Consider the following 20,402-nt stretch of genomic DNA (forward strand, 5'->3'; position numbering starts at 1 on the left):
TGAGAATGTGTTCTGGTTGTGCCTTAACGGTATAAAAAGCAATCTCATGCACAAGAAGCTTGTGTGAAGCAAGCTGGTGTAAATTAAACCTGCGTAAAGTTACACCAGATTCAGCAAGGTGGCTGCGGTTGCTCTGCCTAAGCCCGGCAGATGGAAAACAAGCCTTTAAAACAGTGTTAAGTTAGGTTGCCAGGCCATGTGAGCATGCTGAATGGTTTTAGGATCCAGCTTAAATCTCTGCTTTCTGGTTCTGCCCCTCTGAATGTTCCTTTTTGGGGGACTTACACCAGCCTTGGCTCAGCCAGGCTTGCTGAGCCCCAGGTGAACAAGTTACGCAGATGTATCTTTAGCTTAACCAGGGTTCGGGATTCAACACCAGCTGAGCCAGAGGCTCATCACATCCTAAGCAGCTTATCCCAGCACAACTTGCGATAGGATTTGCACGTACACACACAACAATCCTAGGAACTGTAGTTTGTTAAGGGTGCTGGGAATTGTAGCTCCAGTGAGGAGGAATCTACAGTTCACATTTTCTGTGAGATGGGTGGGAGATGCGCTTTAAATGTATGGTGCATACACAGCACATTTTGAGGTTTATAATGGATAGGGCGCAGAGTGAAATAAAAAATAAACGATCCCAATCCCTAATATTGGGGGATGGCTTGCAGCCCAGTGATACATTGCATGCTTTGCAAGCAGAAGGTCCCACGTTCTAGCCACCTCTAGACTGAACTGGGAGAGATCCCTGTCTGAAACCTTGGAGAGGTGCTGTCTGTCAGTGTAGACCAGGGGTCAGCAACCTTTTTCAGCCATGGGCCAGTCCACCATCCCTCAGATCATGTGGTGGGCTGGACTATATTGGGGGGGGGGGATGAACGAATTCCTATGCCCCACAAATAACCCAGAGATGCATTTTAAATAAAAGGGCACATTCTACTCATGTAAAAGCACACTGATTCCCAGACCGTCCGTGGGCCGGATTGAGAAGGCGATTGGGCCGCATCCTGCCCACGGGCCTTAGGTTGCCTACCCCTGGTGTAGACAATACAAAGCTTGATGGACTTAGACAGCTACCTCGGTTTAAGGCAGCTTCCTTAGTAGAATCCTTTTACGCCGCTGCCCCAAGCAGCTGATTTCAGGTTTCATGCAAGAGCAGCAAACTGCTACTTACTTACTTTATTATAATTATTGTACTTTTATAACCTGGACAAGGGAAAAGGCTCCTGGCTGTGTGATTTTCTCCCTCGGGGGCCAAAGCACCTTCTCCAGCCTTGGGCCACCTTGACTTTGATGGGGGTGGGCTCAGCCACTGGGCGCAAAACCCGCACGCTGCTGTTGCTGCGTAAAACCCCCTCCCTGTGACCCGCTGGCTGGAGAAGGGCGTCGCAAGCGCGCCATGATCGGCTTAGTCGGAGCCACTGACCCGCTGCAGCCTCGTCTCTCTTCCCCCCTAAGTGGGGGGCAGGCCGGGCTGGCAGGGTGCTGCATGGGCGCGCGGGGAGGAGATTCTGGCCGAGCCACCCGAAAGGCGCGCTGCTGGGGATCCCCACCGCAATGCGGTCCTCTCTCCACCCATCCTATCGCTTCCTCTCCCTCCGCCTGACACCAGCCGTGGCCCGGAGCCAGAAAGAGAGAGGAAGATAGCCTGGCGCTGATCTAGTGACGTAAGGGAGGCAATAACTCGGGATCTTTCTTCCTCCCCTCCCCTTCCTTCCTCCCTCTTCCCGATCGGCGGCCTGCACGCCTCTGAGCGCGTGCAGAGCGCCCATTTTCGCTCTTGCGGCGTGTGTCACCACGTGTTGGCGCTGCGCGCGGAAAGCCTCCTCGCGCCTGCCTGCGGTTTCGGGTTTCACTTCCCTCCTTTTAAAGGCTGCGCCGCGCGCCCAGGCGCGCACACACACACCCGCCCGCACCCGCGCGCCTCTGTCGCAGCAGCGTCTGGTCTCGCCCTTTCCCCTCCGCTGCCAAGAAGAGCCAAGCGGATCGCATCCTCTCCTCGCCCGGGAGAAACTTCAGGCAATCCTCGGCGCTGCGCAGGAAAGATGCGGACCTCGTTGCCTCTGCTCGCGGCCGTGGCGCTGGCTTTGGCCGGCTGGGCGCAGGGCGAGGTGGTGGCCGCGAAGGGAGGAGAAGAAGCCGCGGGCTTCGGAGACTGCGACGGCTTCTTCTACCAGCGGACGCCCCCCGAGGGGCTCCCGGAGCAGCCCGGGGATCAGCACGTGAAGATCTGCCAGAAATACAACCAAGAGCCGCGCTTCGCCACCCTTTACAGCACGCGGGACAGGATCCCCCTTTACGCGGCTTTTCTGTACACGGGAGGCGGCCAGAGCGGGGAAGAGAGATGGCTGGTGGAGCCGCAGGTGAGGAGGGAAGGGGCGGGTGGTATTACTGATGATGATTTCTATCAATATGTTGTGAATCGCCCAGTGGATGAAGGCCGATATACACACATTTTATTTATTATATATACACACACAACAGACAATATCCGTCCTTCTCCAGCAGTTCCAAGACTGGGTTACAATCTAAAATTCATATTTCAAAACAGTTAAAATAGATTATAGGAACAGTGTAAGCTGGCCAGTTTTCTGTTTTTTTAATTCTGCCATATTATGTTGTGAACTGCCCTGAGATCTACAGGTATAGGGCAGTATACAAATTTAATAAATAGATTAAGTGGGGGGGGGGGCAGGAGGAGTGGATTTTGCAAAGCACCAGGTCAGGGCAGCTTGCTGTGAAACTGTTTACCGCCATCGTTGTGACTTAAGGAAAGCTATGGGCTTTGGAACTCGCTGCCAGGAGAGGAGATGACTTTTCTTCTTCTTTGAAGAAAGGGATTACGTATCAGAACAGAGCCTGGTACTTGGATGAGGCCAGTGGCCTGCCTGGTCCAGTGCCCTGGTCTCGACAGGTGCCTGCGGGAAGTCTGTAAGCAGGAGCGGATGCTGCTGGACAGCCCTGCTGTTGGAAAAACGAGAGAGGATTGGCTGTTGCCTCCCTGCTTTGCTCTTTGCCACTGTGGGAAGGAGGACGCAGGAGGGGATCACTGGCCGGGATGCACTTAGGTCATTGCAGGCTCTAGGCATTTAATGGCCTTGGAGAGCTCCCCTCCTTCGCACTTCAGAAGGCAACGGCCATTACTTCAAAATGTGGTAAGCCAGCAAGCCAGCCTCCAGAGCTCTCTTGATTATTCTGCTGGCTGAGACTCCAGACTTCTAGTGCGGCACCGTTGTGCTGGGTTTGTGTACGGAAGACGTAGCTTCAGATGTGATCTCCGAGCCTTCTTTCGTATTCTAGGGCACCTTGGAGACCAGACAGGGAGCTATAACCAATCCTGGCTTTTTTTTTTTTTTTACCTGTGTTATCTTTCTGATGGAAGTGTTTGCTGCATTCTGGAGTGACGGCTCGTCTCTCCTCTCTCCCCCACCTGTCTACTCCGACTGTCAATTCCAACAGCAGTAAGGTTCTCCTCCTCCCCTTGCACATTGAGAGCATATCCGAAAGCACATTACTTTGTGCTGCGAGACTCAGAGCACAATGATGTCAGGGGGAGGATTGTCACATGGGGTGGCGGCGGCTCCATGTGTCTTTTTCGTTGGCCCTCTCCGCATTTAGCACATATTCATGGCAATCCCATTTTATACTCTCAAGAACCCTGAGAGTTTGGTTGGGTTGAGAGGCAGAGTCACCCAAAAGCCACCCATTGAGTATTATGAGCTGGGATTTGAACCCAGGGCTCCCAGTTCATTGTTCATGCTGGCACTCTCTTACATCTTAAAGTGGACCCATGCTTCTGACAGCGATTGATCGTGCGATTTGCCAAGGCATGCACCCGTGTTACACCCATGTAGGGGCCTCTTGAATGTGCACTCGGGGATGTTGAGAGTTGCCAGGAAGCCCCTATTCCTCTCACGGAGCTGAGAAGAGGGATTGATTGTTAAACCACTCCAATGATCATAGCTCTGTCAGGGAGATCTAGGCTGAGACTGGCAAAGCCATGCTTGGGCCACGTGGATGAATGGGAAAGAGCAGGCTTGGGTTGTTATTTGAGATTCCCCAAGGAGGGGGAATTAAAAAAAACACCCCGCTGCAAAAGCTTGGAAGCTACAGCTCCTTCTTTACAGATGACAGTTTTCAGTTTGAAAGGCTGTTGGGTCCAATCCTGGCTTAAGGATAAAGAGCCCCAAGAAGGGAGAACAAGGCTGCATACAATACCCAAAGAGAATCCTGGGAATTGGCGTACTAGGAGTTATGGCTCTGTGAGGAGTAAACTACAGTTCTCAGGGTTCTTTGCCAGGGGTGGTGGCATATGAACGTCATATCTATGGGGTGTAGGCTGCCTAGAAAAGGCCGCAAAGTTGCCCGTCAGCCGTGAGCACCTAGAGAGCAGCTTGAGCAGCTGCACACAGGTCAGTCTTCCTCACTGTGGAGCAATGCCAATTTCTGTTTAATCTGAAGCAATTGCTTCTAAATTTGCATCTGTTCATGTAAATTGGCAGATGCAAACTTGTGCCTTCTTTTTAATTATGATGCTGCATTTCCTCCCTTTGGGAAGTACAGTGGTACCTCGGGTTACATACGCTTCAGGTTATATATGCTTCAGGTTACAGACTCCGCTAACCCAGAAATAGTGCTTCAGGTTAAGAACTTTGCTTCAGGATGAAAACAGAAATCGTGCTCCAGCGGCGCAGCAGCAGCAGGAAGCCCCATTAGCTAAAGTGGTGCTTCAGTTTAAGAACAGTTTCAGGTTAAGTACGGACCTCCGGAACAAATTAAGTACTTAACCTGAGGTACCACTGTAGCTACCTCAGGAAGGAAATTAGAAAGTGTACTGATAGAGTCTCTTAGCAGGCAGGAGGAGCAAAACATTGGTGTCATCATACACACACACACACACACACACACACAACCAGGTGTGGGGGACCTTTGGCCTTCCAAATGTTGTTGGACTACAACTCCCATCTGCCCCAAGCAGCAAGAGCAGTGGTCCAGAAGTCATAGTCCCATAACACACCTGGGTGAACACAGCTTCTTTCTCCCCGATATGTATAATTAAGAAAAACCCAAGAAACCAGGTGAGGGTTGTTAGGGATGATCTCCACCTTCCCCTCACATCTGGCAGGGTTGCCAACATTTCTTTCCTCATCCAGCAAGACTCCTGCACCTGCAACACCTGTATGGCAGGCAACAAAGAACTATCGAAAAGTAGAGGCATTGTCACACGGCTGCACACCTGTGCTGGAGGGAAATAATAGTTCAGCTCAGTTTCCTCCTTTTGGGTCATGTCTACAGGCAGAAGAAACCTCAGCACTCTTAGCTAAACCAGAGGTGGGGCCCCCTCCAAGATGTTGTTAGACTACAACTCCCATCATCCCCAGCAGCCAGCATGGCCATTAATCAGGGGATGGTGGGAGTTGTGGTCCAGTGACACCTGCAGTCATTCTTTGGGGGAAGCTATGGTTGCTTAAGGGGACGCCGGTGGCACTGTGGTGTAAACCACTGAGCCTTGGGCTTGCCTATCGGAAGGTCAGCTGTTCAAATCCCCACGACGGGGTGAGCTCCCATTGCTTGGTCCCTGCTCCTGCCAACCTAGCAGTTCGAAAGCACGCCAAAAAGTCCAAGTAGATAAATAGGTACCACTCCAGCAGGAAGGTAAACGGTGTTTCCGTGCGCTGCTCTGGTTCACCAGAAGCGGCTTAGTCATGCTGGCCACATGACCCGGAAGCTGCATGCCGGCTCCCTCGGCCAATAAAACGAGATGAGCACCGCAACCCCAGAGTCGTTGGCGACTGGACTTAACTGTCTGGGGTCCTTTTTTAAAATGGTTGCTTAAAGTGGTATAACACTGCTTTAAATGTATACAGTGGTACCTCTGGTTGCGGACAGGATCCGTTCCAGAGCTCTGGAACCAGAGCTTCTGCAACCAGAAGGACCGCTTCTGCGCATGCGCATGGTAGAGCACTTCTGCGCATGCGTGTGCAGCGAAACACTCCTGGGTTTGCCACTTTCGCAACCCGAAGGTTACGTTACGTAAGCCGAGGTGCCAAGTGCCCTAAAGTTCGAGTAGCCAATCTGCAGCAAGGGGCCAACAGGTGACAGAGACCGTTTGTGGCGCACCTGGGTGAAAGTAGGTGGGACCACAGGCCGGCTGTGGCGCCGAGCCAGCCTTACATTCCTAGCTGCCTCTCCAGAGCTGTGCTTGCTGCTGTTGCCTGTTCCCAGGCTCAGTGGAGGAGAGGTGAAAACCGCACAAGCCACTGAGATGGGTGGGGCTGTTCTTGCAGCATGCACTGCAGCGACTTGCTTGCTGAGAAGGACGCACATGGGTAGTTGTCAAGACTTCCTGTGCTTTGAGAAAACCATTGGATGCAGGAAGCCAGGAGGAAGGCTCATAGCTTAGTGGTAGAGAATCATGCTTTGCATGCATAAAGTCCCAGGTCCAATCCTTGGAATCTCCAGATAGCAGCTTGGTGGCCATCAACACTTTGCGGGAGCGAATCCCCTTGTTTTAACTCTACGTTGCATGAAGAAGCTGCTTTCTTTTGTCTCTCCTGAATCTTCCAACATTCGTCTTCATTGAATGGCCCCGAGTTTTAGTGTTATTAGGGAGACCCACCGACTTTCTCCCCATCCCCATCCAAACATTAGGAAGAACTTCCTGACAGCAAGAGCTGTTCGACAGTGGAATTTGCTGCCAAGGAGTGTGGTGGAGTCTCCTTCTTTGGAGGTCTTTAAGCAGAGGCTTGACCACCATATGTCAGGAGTGCTCTGATGGTGTTTCCTGCTTGGCAGGGGGTTGGACTCGATGGCCCTTGTGGTCTCTTCCAACTCTATGATTCTATGATTCTATGATCATGCCTTCGCCACTTTACTTGGCTCCCCCCCCAAAAAAAAAACTAAAAATACTGTGACCTTTCCTCCTGGGGAGCTGCTCCAACCCCTTGACTGTTTTGGTTGCCCTCTTCTGAACCTTTCCCAATATCCCTTTTGAGGACAAAATAGGGGTGTGCGCAGTTTGACCTTCTGGGAAGGAGCGTCTGTCGTCGCTGATTTCTTGGAGGACCTCTGGCCATGACTGTGGTTCCCACAGGAAGGAGTCGGAGGCTGTCTCCCGAGGGAGCCAAGAATGGTGCCAACCTCTGCCCTGACCCCTGCGGTACACAAATAGTCTTCTCCAAACAGACAGAGGCTTGACTCCAAAAATGAATAGGGAAGGAAGAAGGCAAGAGGGGTGGGCAGTCGTCAGCTATTCTTTGCACACAAACGCAGCCCATTGTCATGGCCCCCTTGCTCATCGGCAACAGAGCCGTCTGCAGAGGCTTCAAGAGGGGCATTGTCTGCGGAGGCCATTAGCCTGTTGGGCAGCGATGCTTTTAGGCATGTGCAAGTGCCAGCTGATGCTCTGCAAGGGTCGCCCTTCCAGCTGCAGGGACAGCACAAGGCACTTCCTGCTAGCCCCAAGGGGGCGGGGAGAAGGGCTTGTTACCACTCTAATCTTAGGAGCTGTAAAGGGAAGCATCAGCAACATTCAGAGGCAGATGCCGCTTGCCTCTTGGGACCTTGAGGAAGCAAAACCCCAGAGATACAAAACTGGCATGCCAGCCACAGAGCCTTTCTCCCCCAGTGATGTCACTGTCAGCCTGGCTCTCTTAGGGTTGTCAGCTGTGGTCCAATTATCTCACCCCAGGAGGGAAGAGGCTTTTTAGCTTGGAGCTGGTGCAGCACAACTGGGCAGGGAGAAGTTTCTCCTCCCTAAAACTTGGGGGCATCCAGCAAAACTGACTCTGTTGGAAGATTCAGGACAGGCGCGAGAAAAAGCTGCTCCATACAGTGCGCCGTTGAACAGTGGAGTTTTCTCTCGCAGGAGGCAGCAATCTCCACAAAATTGGATGGCTTGGAAAAAAAGGATTAGATCGGGGTTTCCCAAACTTGGGTCTCCAGCTGTTTTTTTGGACTACAACTCCCATCGTTCCTAGCTAGCAGGACCGTTGGTGAGTGATGGTGGGAATTGTAGTCCCCATACAGCTGGTGAAACCCTGGATTAGATAATGGAGAATTAGGCTATCAACAGTTACTATATGGCTGTGTTCTTTCTACACTGTCAGAGGTGGCATGCCTTTGAACACCAGTTGCTGGCAGTCCCAGGTAGGAAAGACTTTTGTTGAACCTGCGTTCTCCTTGGGAGATTCCCACAGACATCAGGTTGGCCACTGTGAGAACAGCATGCTGGACTCGATGGGCTTTTGACCTGAACCAGCAGGGTTCTTCTCATGTTCTTAAGAGGCATTCTCTACTTCCTCAGTCCTTCGGGGAGTGGTAGAGGAATGTGCAGAGAGCTTTCAGCCAGCTAGCCCAGGGGGGAAGGTGTGTCTGGCAAGGTTGCCAGAAAACAATACAGTATTTCGAAATAAGAAACGTTGGCTGTGGTGCAGGGCACAGCTGAAAACCAAGGTTGCAGGGAGGGTGTGTTTGCAGAAGAGACTGGTTGCTCTTTTCTTCAGTTCCCGAACTTGCTTTCTTTTGCATTTTCTGCATTTTCAGGCTGGGAGAGAGCAGATTGCTGCAAACCGCCTGTCAAACTGGATGGCAGTGGCCTGGTACACGCACGCAACACCCGTCGCTTGATATGTCAGATGGGTGGCTTGCATGTCTAAAAGCTGTGGATGGTGCTTTCGTACTCTCACCTGAAAGCCGGTGCTTCTCAGTGGAGGCAGATCACACATTCAGCAGTCAATGGAGCATTCGAGGGTAGGGTGGGAACTGGCTCCAGGCATAGAGCAATTAAGTGCAAGGAAACGTAGGCACGTCTGAAACAGGCCTGAGTGAGGCTTTGCACTTGAGCATTCACATTCCAAGTTGAGAAGACTTCCCCACACGGAAAAGTGTCGCCAATCATTCGTGATGCAGTTGTTGTCATGGTGATGCGGCTAGGGATGGGCGAATGTGCCAATCTCACTTTGTCATTTTAGTATTTAGTATTTTAAATTTTATACGTTTTAAGGTACGGTTGTAAAACTTTTCTAGTAGTTTCCTCTTTTGCAATCCGCTTTGAGGTTTTCCGCAACCAAGCGGTGTATACATTTTATGAAATAAATGTATGGGAATTCAAAAATTGCAAAGCCATTTCCCCTAATATAAGATTTTTGGGGGTATGTTTTTGTGTGTTTATACGCACATTTTACCTTGGTGTGTGCCTCTCATTGCTTACCTAGAGAACTGCACAGCAAATTTGGGGAAACGTGAAATTTGGAGGTCGGCTGTGCTTTCTTGGTCGGTGCATTATTCTGAAAAGTGCAAATTTAGATATTTTAAACACAAAGTGCATCAGATCCCACCCCTAGCTGCCTGGTACTGGTCTGATCTGATCAGGGAGGATACAAAGGAGTGCCGTGGGATGTGTTCTGGACCCGTTCTACCTGAGGAACTGCATGACAATGCCGGGTGCAGAAGTAGCCCCAGAGCTGGGGCGAGTGACATAGTCAGGACATCTGCTCTGTGAGATTGCAGAGGCTTTAATTGCTGGGGACCCGCATCAGATTACAGGCAAGGGGGCAAAGCACATGCTCTACCCCAGCCCTTGAAATACCAAATAGCCTTTTCTAAATACCAGCGAGAGTAATGGACATAAATTTTTAATAGCCATGCGTTCAAGACGAAAAGAGCAGGAAGCTGCAGACAAAAGGGCAACATCTGCTAGCGCAACAGCAGTGGCACTAGATAAGATGTCCTTGCTTATGCTCCTGTTCAGCTACCCACATCCATGTGTACACACAATGTTGCTAAAGAATGTTTTTATCCAGGGTCGTGGGCAATAGCTTAGCTCTGTGTGTGTTATGTACAGTGGTACCTTGGGTTAAGAATTTAATTTGTTCTGGAGGTCTGTTCTTAACCTGAAACTGTTCTTAACCTGAGGTACCACTTTAGCTAATGGGGCCTCCTGCTGCCGCATTTCTGTTCTCATCCTGAGGTAAAGTTCTTAAGCTGAGGTACTATTTCTGGGTTAGCGGAGTCTGTAACCCGAAGCGTCTGTAACCTGAAGAGTCTGTAACCCAAGGTACTACTGTATTAGGTTGTTTCACAGAGGATAAGTCTAGAAACCACTGCGATAGCTAAGCCGAGCCTCCCTGCAGAGTGGCAGCTACCTGAGAATATCAGGCGCTAGGAACGAATTGAGAGGGAGTGGCGTTCACTACCTCATGCCTTCTTTGTGGCCTTTCTGGGTGCTTCTGCCTCCGCGGACAGAACCAGAAACAGAATGTGGAGCTGGAAGGAAATTTGGTTTGATCCAGGCTCATCTCATGTTCTTACCTTTCTTCCCCTATCACTGTAGTTTGTGCCTCTGCACGACTGGGCCGCTTTTTCTCTCTCTCAGGTTCTTTCAGCACCAGCAGGCATGGGTTCAGCAGGTAAAATTTTTCCCTGTGTCAGGGTGACACCTGGCTTGAGAGCAGTACATGTGAAAAGGATCTAGGAGTCTTGGTTGACCACAAACTTGACATGAGCCAACAGTGTGACGCGGCAGCTAAAAAAGCCAATGCAATTCTGGGTTGCATCAATAGGAGTATAGCATCTAGATCAAGGGAAGTTATAGTGCCACTGTATTCTGCTCTGGTCAGACCTCACCTGGAGTACTGTGTCCAGTTCTGGGCACCACAGTTCAAGAAGGACACGGACAAACTGGAACGTGTTCAGAGGAGGGCAACCAAAATGGTCAAAGGCCTGGAAACGATGCCTTATGAGGAACGGCTAAGGGAGCTGGGCATGTTTAGCCTGGAGAAGAGGAGGTTAAGGGGTGATATGATAGCCATGTTCAAATATATAAAAGGATGTCACATAGAGGAGGGAGAAAGGTTGTTTTCTGCTGCTCCAGAGAAGCGGACACGGAGCAATGGATCCAAACTACAAGAAAGAAGATTCCACCTAAACATTAGGAAGAACTTCCTGACAGTAAGAGCTGTTCGACAGTGGAATTTGCTGCCAAGGAGTGTGGTGGAGTCTCCTTCTTTGGAGGTCTTTAAGCAGAGGCTTGACAACCATATGTCAGGAGTGCTCTGATGGTGGTTCCTGCTTGGCAGGGGGTTGGACTCGATGGCCCTTGTGGTCTCTTCCAACTCTATATGATTCTAGGATGATGTGATGGGGAAAAGGCTTAACGTGTGGAATGTCTGCCGTGCATGCAGCTATTTAAGCTTCAGGAATTCAGCTTGGGTTGAAAGGGGTTAGTTCTGTGTTTTGTCAGCTCCTCCCTCATCCCAGCCTCTCAGTACATTGCCTCTTCCTTTTGGAATCCTAAATATTCCTCTGCATATTCTAAAAAGGGACATTGAATTTCCTCCTCCTCTTCAGCACCTAACTTCCCATTCCCCTCTGAATGACCAGGAGATTCTCTTTCTCCAGCTGCTTAACCCATTTCACCCCCTCCAACCATCTCTGGTCAAGCACAGTGGCTCCAAACTATGATTTTGGTTGGTCTTCCCTAACCAGTTGCCCTCTAGGTGTCTGGGACTGCAACTCCCATCAGCCCTGGTGTGTTAGCAGGGGCTGATGGGAACTGTAGTCAGAAAAACCAGGAGAGCAACAAGTTGGGGAAGGCTGATTTTGGTGACGTCGCTTCCCAAGTGTCCCAGTGGACAAAGCACTGGATTTGGAGGAAAGACTCTGGTTAAACCTCTGATTTCAGTGTTTGGCTGCAGATCAATAACCCTTTCTTTCCTCAGCTTCACATCTCTAAAGAGGCAAGAACACTTACCTGCATTTGTGACTGAGTTGGGCAGGGGGCTGAGATAAAGTTGGCAGCAATATACAGTATCGGTAGTAAATAGCAGTTGCTGTCCCATTTTCCTTGTTCCAAGTATTTAGTTACATGAAGAAAACTTTGGATCACTTATCCGAAACCTAATACATAGGCTGCAATTTGAGAATAATCCCAGGCTGTTGTTTGGCTGATGAAAGTGAATGAGTATAAAACTAGCAAACAGTGGACACAGGTACACAGCCCCTCCCCTCCCAATACAGCGGGAGAAAAGGGTGGCACCCAAGGATTCCATTTTGGCAGCAAGATTCCATTGGATTCCATTTTGGCAGCAAGAATGTGTGTTTCTTTCTTAAGATACCGTATTTTTCGCCCCATAGGACGCACTTTTCCCCCTCCAAAAATGAAGGGGAAATGTGTGTGTGTCCTATGGGGCGAATGCAGGCTTCAGGAAGCTATCCGCAAGCCTTGGGAGCTCGCGGGAGTTCCCGCCGGGCTCCCAAGGCTTGTGGACAGCAGCCTGCAGCCCGAAACCCGGGGCGCGCAGCGGAGCGCGCCCCGGGCTTCGGGCAGCTCTCCGCAAGCCTAGGGAGCCCAGTGGGAAGTCGCGCCAGGCTCCCATGGCTTGCGGAGAGCTGCCTGCATCCCGAAGCCTGGGGCGCGCTGAGGAGCTCGCCCGGGCTTCAGGCAGATATCCGCAATCCTGGGGACAGCGGCGTGACTTCCCGCCGGGCTCCCTAGGCTTGCGGATAGCAGCCTGTTCTGGGGGCTGGGGTCAGGGGAAGCTTGGGCTTCCCCCGCCCCAGCCCCGCACCTGGGGGGAAAAAAAATAATCCCCCCTTTATTTCCCCCCAAAAAACTAGGTGCACCCTATTGCACCAGTGTGCCCTATGGGGCAAAAAATATGGTAATTTCTAGCCTGCGCTTCTGTTCCAATAGCAATATTCAGGGCCAAATGTAGCCCCACCCCCAACAGACCCCTATTTCCCTCACAGAGCTACAATTCCTAGAGTTCCCTGGGAAGGAGAGCTTGATTGTTAAACCGCTCTGGCTGTTGTAGCTCTGTGCGGGAAATAGGTATTTCCGGAAAACCTTTGGCACCCTTAACGAACTGCACTTCCCATGATCCTTTGAGGGAACCAGTGACTGCTTAAAGTGGTATGACGCTGCTTTAAATGTTTAGTGCACATGGGGCCTAAAATAACGGTAGTGAGGTCTTCCCAGGTCTCCTTCCTTCCAATTTTGGCAAGTAGCTGCAGGCTGAGTCCAAAAGGCACATGAGGTCCCCTCTTTGCTGAAGGGAAGGAGGTCTGGATCTAGTCAGGGCCTGGATGAGTGCCCACTTGGGAACCACAGGGCTCATTGGTGGGAAAACCAAGTGTGATATAATTAGTAATCAGTAAAACAGAAAGGCTCATCCAACTCCAGTTTGGGCTAGTAGCCGTGGCTGGCGGGGCTGTGCGTGCTTTTGCATGGTGGTCTGGGTGCTGAGAAGCATTCTCCCCTTGCAGCAAGCTGGTACCCATCATTATCAAGCTTAGTGCCGTCCTCTTTACAGGAGCTGGAAAAAGAGAGGAGGGATGTGGGTGAGGACCGGGTGGTTGCTAGGCAACCGCAGCACAGCTAACCAGTTGTTAAGCAACTGCAGCAATCGGGAGCCATCCTTCACGGCATAAACAGCTCCTGCTCCCTCATTAGGAAGAGAAGAAGGGAAGAACATTGTCCAGATGCTTCTGTAATTGCAGGCAACACAGCGCAGGGGGATGCTTCCGCCTGTTAAATAGAAGAGGAGCTAACCTGATTAGCAGCAGACAGCGCTTGGTTTTTGAGCTAGGAATCAGCACTGGAGACAAGGAACAGCCATGCGCTCTCCTGGAATACGTAAAGCAGTAAGAGAGACTGGAGGAGTGGATGAAGCAGATAGAGAGATGGCTTTTCTCGCTAATACTAGAACTTGGGGACACCCAACGAAGTTGAGTATTGGGTGGTTCAGGAGGACAGGCAAAAGGAGGTACCTCTTTTGAGGAGCACGTAGTTAAACTACAGAATTCACTACAAGATGTCCCAGTGGCCACCAACAACCCATCAGCCCCAGCCAGCATGGGCAATGGCCGGGATGATGGAATTTGAAGTTGGTAACATCTGGAAGGTCAGAAGTTACCCCACCCCATCCTCATCCTAGAGACTCAACAACTCCCAGCCAGCCAAAGATCTGGAGTTCAGGACAAGGTGGGGAGACAATTGCTTGCAGGATGGCTGGAGCCCCAGTCCTTGTCTGCTTAGAAATTACACAGTAGCATCAGAAGGACTATGACAGCCTTGTAAATAAGCCCACAGACGTTACTAGCCTGCTTCTTCTTTTTACCAGCCAACTAAGAAACTACAAGTCCCCTCCTCCACAGTCCTCATGAGAATTTGGGCTACTTGCAGGGTAGTTAAAAAAAGAAAACTGACTTCTACCAACCAAACTGGTGGGATGGGTGGAATGATTTGTCTCTCCTCTGCCAGCCGGTTTGGCTTCCATGGTGGCCACAGAGGAAAGGGCTCTTCTACCTTCAAGGCTTGCATGGAAGCCAAGTGGACTAGCAAATAAGAGAGAGGGTGAGAGATGGACCCATACTTCCTCCACCAAACCACTCACTCACCTGTATGGAATTCCTGATTGCCTCTGGGTACCAGGTGAGCTATGAAGTACAAGGCTGGATGATGCACATTCCAGGAATGGCTCTAAGGATGGAGGCCGATTGGCCATGGTTTACATTGACTCCCTGACATTCCACTCATTTGTATGCGTAATTGAGTTGTTCCAAAAGCTGGCTCTGATGTAATCTCTGCATCACACACGCATCAAGCTGTTTACAGTGTCATTTGGAAAAGGTCATTCCTAGCGGTCACTCTGCTACTAGAGACCTCTGGAACAGGCACATTCCTTTAGGTGACTCAGGAGAAATGCGTCCTCAACCTGTGTAATAATCTGAAGCTGGCAAAAAGCTGTGTAATGTAAGAGGCGTGTCCACCTGTTCAAAATTCTACATTGCTTGTGGCAAAGGCACTGATTGGCCAAGTTGGCATGGAATGCTGCTTACGGATATTCCAACTACTCAATGAAATGAGGTTGTTAGGATGTTTGTAGATCAGCTTCTGTAAGGGAAGGGAGAACTGCCAGTTTGGCTGGAATTGTAATAACTTTGTTATTGTAATAACCTTGCAAGAGGTGTGGCTTTGCGGGACAATCTAGGAATAGAGATGCAAAGGGCCAGGAAGCCCTGAAGAAAAAGTGAGGAATAGGTCTCATATTAAAAGGTAGCAGCGTTACTGGGGATACTGTTGACTGTATCAACATAGAGGTTTTATTAATAAATGTTGTGTACAGCAGTAAGTGTATCTCTGTAATTTGGAGACAGCAGTAATTACCAGTGTGTCTTTTAAATATGATGGGTTGGAGCTAATGATAGTCCTACTCAGAGTAAACCCATTGAAGTAAACATACATTAATTTCAATAGGTCTACTCTGAGTAGCAATTAGTTAGATGCAATCCAGGGCATTAGTTAGATGCAATCCAGCTGCCCGCTGCCCCCCTGGCTACGCCCCTGATCCAATATTGAGATTTATGGAACTTTGGATGGTGATGAAAAAGTTTTTGAACCATAAAGTTGCATTACATGAATTGCTAATTTTTCAATGTCAGGTTTTAATATTAATGCTTTTTTTTTTTTTTCAAATTTAACATTCAAGATTTCAGAAATACCACAAACACTGAACTCCAGCTGAAGGCCTGTGTATGGTTTTGTGCTCAATCAGAGAAATGGCTGGCAAGTTTTAAATCACAAACGTTCGTTGTTCTTGTTTAAAGGCTTGAAACAAAATGTAAATTTTGAAATTAGAAATCTTGAAATCTTAATTTTGAAATCTTAAGATTTCTAGAATCTGGATTGTCCAGGAAATTGCACATAGGGCCCAAGAAATTTAATGAGTGACCTTTGTTCTAAAATCCAATTATTTCTCTTGTTCGCATTTCAGATTGATGATCCCGAAAATGGCCTGGAAGGAATGATGCCGGAAGTTGAGGTCACAGGTTCAGTGGACAACTTGGGGTCCAAGCAGGCCCTCACAGCAGACTACGTGGACTCTGGCTATGAGAGGGGGCAACTAAACCCTAGTTCTCTTCATAATGGCGACCACGAGATAGCCACCTACACACTGACCAATGCGGTGCCATTGACCCCGCCTCTCCATGACATATGGCACTGGGAGATTGAGAGCCTGGTAGGCGAGGCCTTGGCTCCACACTGTGACAATGGGAAGGGTCTCTATCTTGTTTCTGGAGCAGTTCCTTCCACCCTCAAAGTGAAGGACAAAGTCTCTGTCCCCGAGTCTCTCTGGCTGGCCGCCTGCTGCGATGATGGCTCCAAGACCTGGTCTTTGGGATTTATTAAGCAGGCAACTGCTGAGAATCGCCTGGAAGACCTCACTGTGGAAGCCCTTGAGAAGAAGCTCCACGCAGGAGCTCAACTGTTTAAGAACCACTGCGGCCAAGACAGACATGACCCCAAGAAACTGGAGGAGGTCCACCATGCCGTGAAACACGTCCGAGCTAAGGAACCGGTGCCACAAGCGAAGAAGTCCACCACAGGCCAGCACGCTGGCACACAGCCAAAGGAGGAGAGCGGCTTTCTGAAGAAGTTATTTTATTTCATCGTTACACCTATCTTCAAACTGCTGAAATTGATCGTCTACCTGGTTGGCTATATTGTGAAATACACCTTCTCTCTCCTGTGGCGCCTCATCCAGACAATCGTTGGAGGGGTGTTCACCTTCATCAAAGGAATTGCCACAGCGCTGCTGAATGTCTTTGTTGACGTGGCTCGTGTGGCCGTCAACATCCTGAACGGCATTGCCAAAAACATCTACAGCGTCCTGATGGTTACATACAAGATTCTCAGCATCCCTGTGAACGTGATACTAGACATCGTGTCCTTCCCTTTCTACGCCCTGGGTGCCATCCCTACAGTCCTCCGAGATATCGCCTCAGGTATTGGTGGATTATTCTTACTGGCAATTGATGCCACGACAAGCATTGTGAAGGGCCTAAATTACATCGTTTCGCATTTAGCCAGAAAGTTCCTTCCTAAGATTTCAGAAGCCTGAAAAGCGGTGTGAGAAAGCAAATGGCTATGAAGAACTCTAGGGAAAGAAACCCAAAGCAATACTTTCCGATATGTTGCTAATCTCCTGCTGTTCCTATAAAGTATTTATTTGTGATGACATTAACAGTAATGAACCGATGTTCTGGTAACATGGGTGAGCTTCATGCCCCCTCCCCCTCCCGAAGGGGCATTTTATGGCAAAATTAAATGTTCACTTATTGTAAAACGTTGCACTTTGGGTGGCTGGTTGACCTTTCCGTCTCATGTCAAGTCTTTTGAGAACCAGGAAAAGTTCTGAACAGGAGAGAAACCTTCATCCTCTCTACTAGAATATATGAAAATGGTGGATACAGAATCCTCTGCAGTGACTGAACCTGCCAAAATACTTCTCATTGTAGTAAGTTTGCAGCATAAGCAGAGAACCTTACTGGGGGGGAAGGGGTTTTTAGAGATTTTGAAGAAATCATTTTCCCAAGTCAAGAATTATCCATGGAAAGGAGAGTCGCTCTCAAAATTTCCCTTTTTTGGTTTAGGCTTTTAACTCAATAATAAGAGAGCATCCTTGGAATGTTGAGGGTCCCACATTCAATCTTTGACACCTCCGGTTAAAATAGAGAACTGACCCCTATCTGAGACCCCAGTGGAGCCCGTCAAGCAAAGGATACAGCATTTGGGTGGCCAGTGCTGTGACTCATTGTAAGAATTATTTTTGCACTTTTTTGCACTAGATCCTCCTTCCCCCCACTCCTCAGGCAAATAATAACAATAACAATAATAATACCCTGCCCATCTGGCTGGGTTTCCCCAGCCACTCTAGGCGTCTTCCAACAAAATATTAAAAATACAATAAAACGTCAAACATTAAAAACTTCCCTAAACAGTGCTGCCTTCAGATGTCTTCTAAAAGTCAGATAGTTGTTTATTTCCTTGACGTCTGATGGGAGGTCGTTCCACAGGGTGGGCGCCACTACCAAGGAGGCCATCTGCCTGGTTCCCTGTAACTTCACTTCTTGCAGTGAGGGAACCGCCAGAAGGCCCTCGGCGCTGGACCTCAGTGTCTGGGCTGAACAATGGGGGTGGAGACGCTCCTTCAGGTATACTGGGCTGAGGCCGTTTAGGGCTTTAAAGGTCAGCAGCAGCACTTTGAATTGTGCTCAGAAACATACTGGGAACCAATGTAGGTCTTTCAGGACCCCTGTTATATGGTCTTGGCGGCCACTCCCAGTCACCAGTCTAGCTGCCGCATTCTGGCTTAGTTGCAGTTTCCAGGTCACCTTCAAAGGTAGCCCCACGTAGAGCGCAAGCGGGAGATAACTAGAGAATGCACTACTCTGGCAAGACAGTCCACGGACAGGTAGGGTCTCAGCCTGCGTACCAGATGGAGCTGGTAGACAGCTGCCCTGGACACAGAATTGACCGCTGCGCCTCCAAGGACAGCTGTGAGTCCAAAATGACTCACATAGAGCATTTCAGCTAGCAAGTCTTCCGCTGCTGTCCCTTGAAGGTAGAAGAATGAGTTGCTACAGGGAGGAATTCAATCTAGCGCTGATGGAGCAATCTCCCCTCCTCTCCCCTTGTGTGCTGTTCTGGGGTTCTTCCAACCCCCTCAAGCCAATTTCAGGGGGCACGGGGGGGGGGGGGAGGAGACAAAGGGGGCAAGCCTTGTTGCACTAGTGGAAGCCCTTGTGTGAGGTTCTGCTAGTGTCGTTGGTTAGTTGAACCTGGTCAATACTGGTGTAGAATATCTGTTTAAGAAACGGAGTAATGGACTGGGAAGTTGCCAGTTGAATTTCATCTCTGCGATGAACTAAACTAGGCAACCTCAAGCCCCTCCATCCACAATATGGAAAATAATTATGTTGACAGGAAGGTGTGTGTAAGGTAAAGGCATAATGTAATCTTGCAAGCACTATGCATACATTCACACGATCCATTTAAGGCACTACAATACCTCTTGAAACAGTAATGGGTTGCCTCAAAGGATTCTGGGAGCAGTTTGTTAAGGGTGCCAAGAATTGTTTAGCCTTCCTTCCTCCCCGAGCTACAATTATCAATCCCTCTTCGTGGAAAACTGGGAATTGTAGCTCTGGGAGGGGAACTACGGGTCTCCTAAGAACTTTCAGCACGTTTAACTCCTCCTCCCAGAATTCTCTGAGGCAAGCCACAACTGTTTAAATGGTGTGAATGTGGCCGTAGTGCAGTATCTATTCTATGCTCTGTTCTTTTCAGAGTGTCTGAGGCCTACTGGCTTTTGCTTCTAAGGCAGGTCTGGGTTTCAAACCTGTGCTTAGATTAACTTCTGAATTGGATTGTTGTAACACAATGGACATAGCTCTGCCCTAGAAGACAGTTTAGGCCGTTTTAGTGAAAAAAGAGGCAGCTAGACTTCTTATCTGTGGCTAGATGTAAGGAGCACCTCACCAGTTTTTTTGTTTTCGTTTTAAGAACTAGCCATGAGGCTCCTGGTCGATTTTAATCTTTAAAAAGCCTTTAAAAGGCTTGAGACAAGTTTAACTTAAGGACCACTTCCCCCTCTATGAAGCTGCTCAGCTCGGGAATGCTTTCCCCATGGCGACTGGCAGGGCACCAACCCATATATCTTCTGTGTTCCTGGAGAGGATATTTCTATTTGCCCAGCCTTTTGAAGTTACCGAGTTTTAATCTGGTTCTCTGCTTTGATCTCTGCTGCTGTTATACATTGGATTTTTGGTTTCATGTATTTATTGCTAACCTTTACTTCTGATTTTGTTTGCCACTCTCAAGACGTTTCACATGGAGAGTGGTATAGAAACACCACCTAAGTGAATAAATAGTATTTTCACTACCTCTATAGAGTGAGGCTTCTCACAGCAATCTTTATTGTTTAATTTATCCCTCGCCACATACTATGGTGTCAGCAGAAGAAAGGTAGCAGTTCTGTGCTTAAGAACCCTCTGCCCACGCATAGCCCAAAAGCAGCTTCCATCACCCATGCCCATTGGCCACACTGGGGCAGCTGGAGTTCAACTGGAAAGCCAGTTTCCCCATCTCAGTCTTAAAAGGTGGCATGGCTGACCACCACCAATAGGATCCATCTTTCCCTAATTGGTCCACAAAAAGAGCCACCAGGGAAACTTCTTCTAGTTTGCACAATAAGTGGACTCAATTGGGGACCAGGGAGAGGAAGACAAAATGCTATGATGAGTGCTCTTATGAACGGTCATATTCTGCATCAGGTCATGCCTCCATGTTTAAGCTGCTAAGTTACAGACAAATAATTATCTGGTACAAGCAACACCAGGAAGAAGTGTATTTGCAGCATTTAGTGCCCCCCTGTGTTCAGATCAGGTTAAACAGGCAACTATCTCCTTTTAACTGGCTGGTTTGAGTCCTTGGTTTGGAGCGACTGTGGTTCCTGGGAATAATGGGCACGATCCAGCCGAAGTTAAGGATTTTTAATCACACCCCATGGATTAAAATGTGGAATCCCTCTTTTTTGAAAGGTGTAGGCATGGCAAAACAC

At 49.2% G+C, this 20,402-nt stretch overlaps 1 protein-coding gene across 2 annotated transcripts; it reads left to right on the forward strand.

Moving 5' to 3' along the window:
- Positions 1-1,377: 1,377 nt before the first annotated feature.
- ENDOD1 (endonuclease domain containing 1) lies at positions 1,378-19,724 on the forward strand. Of its 2 annotated transcripts, none has more exons than XM_083436605.1 (2): positions 1,378-2,360; positions 15,774-19,724. In XM_083436605.1, the coding sequence occupies exons 1-2, from the start codon at positions 2,043-2,045 to the stop codon at positions 16,899-16,901; spliced, it is 1,446 nt and encodes a 481-aa protein (XP_083292731.1). In that variant the 5' UTR covers positions 1,378-2,042; the 3' UTR covers positions 16,902-19,724. The 2 variants fall into 2 exon arrangements, with proteins under 2 accessions (XP_083292731.1, XP_083292732.1); XM_083436606.1 differs by lacking the exon at positions 1,378-2,360 and adding an exon at positions 11,929-12,114 and having other exon boundaries at positions 12,671-19,724.
- Positions 19,725-20,402: the final 678 nt, after the last annotated feature.

Source organism: Podarcis tiliguerta (genome assembly GCF_965153285.1).
Source record: "Podarcis tiliguerta genome assembly, chromosome: 4".
Classification (NCBI taxonomy): domain Eukaryota; kingdom Metazoa; phylum Chordata; class Lepidosauria; order Squamata; family Lacertidae; genus Podarcis; species Podarcis tiliguerta.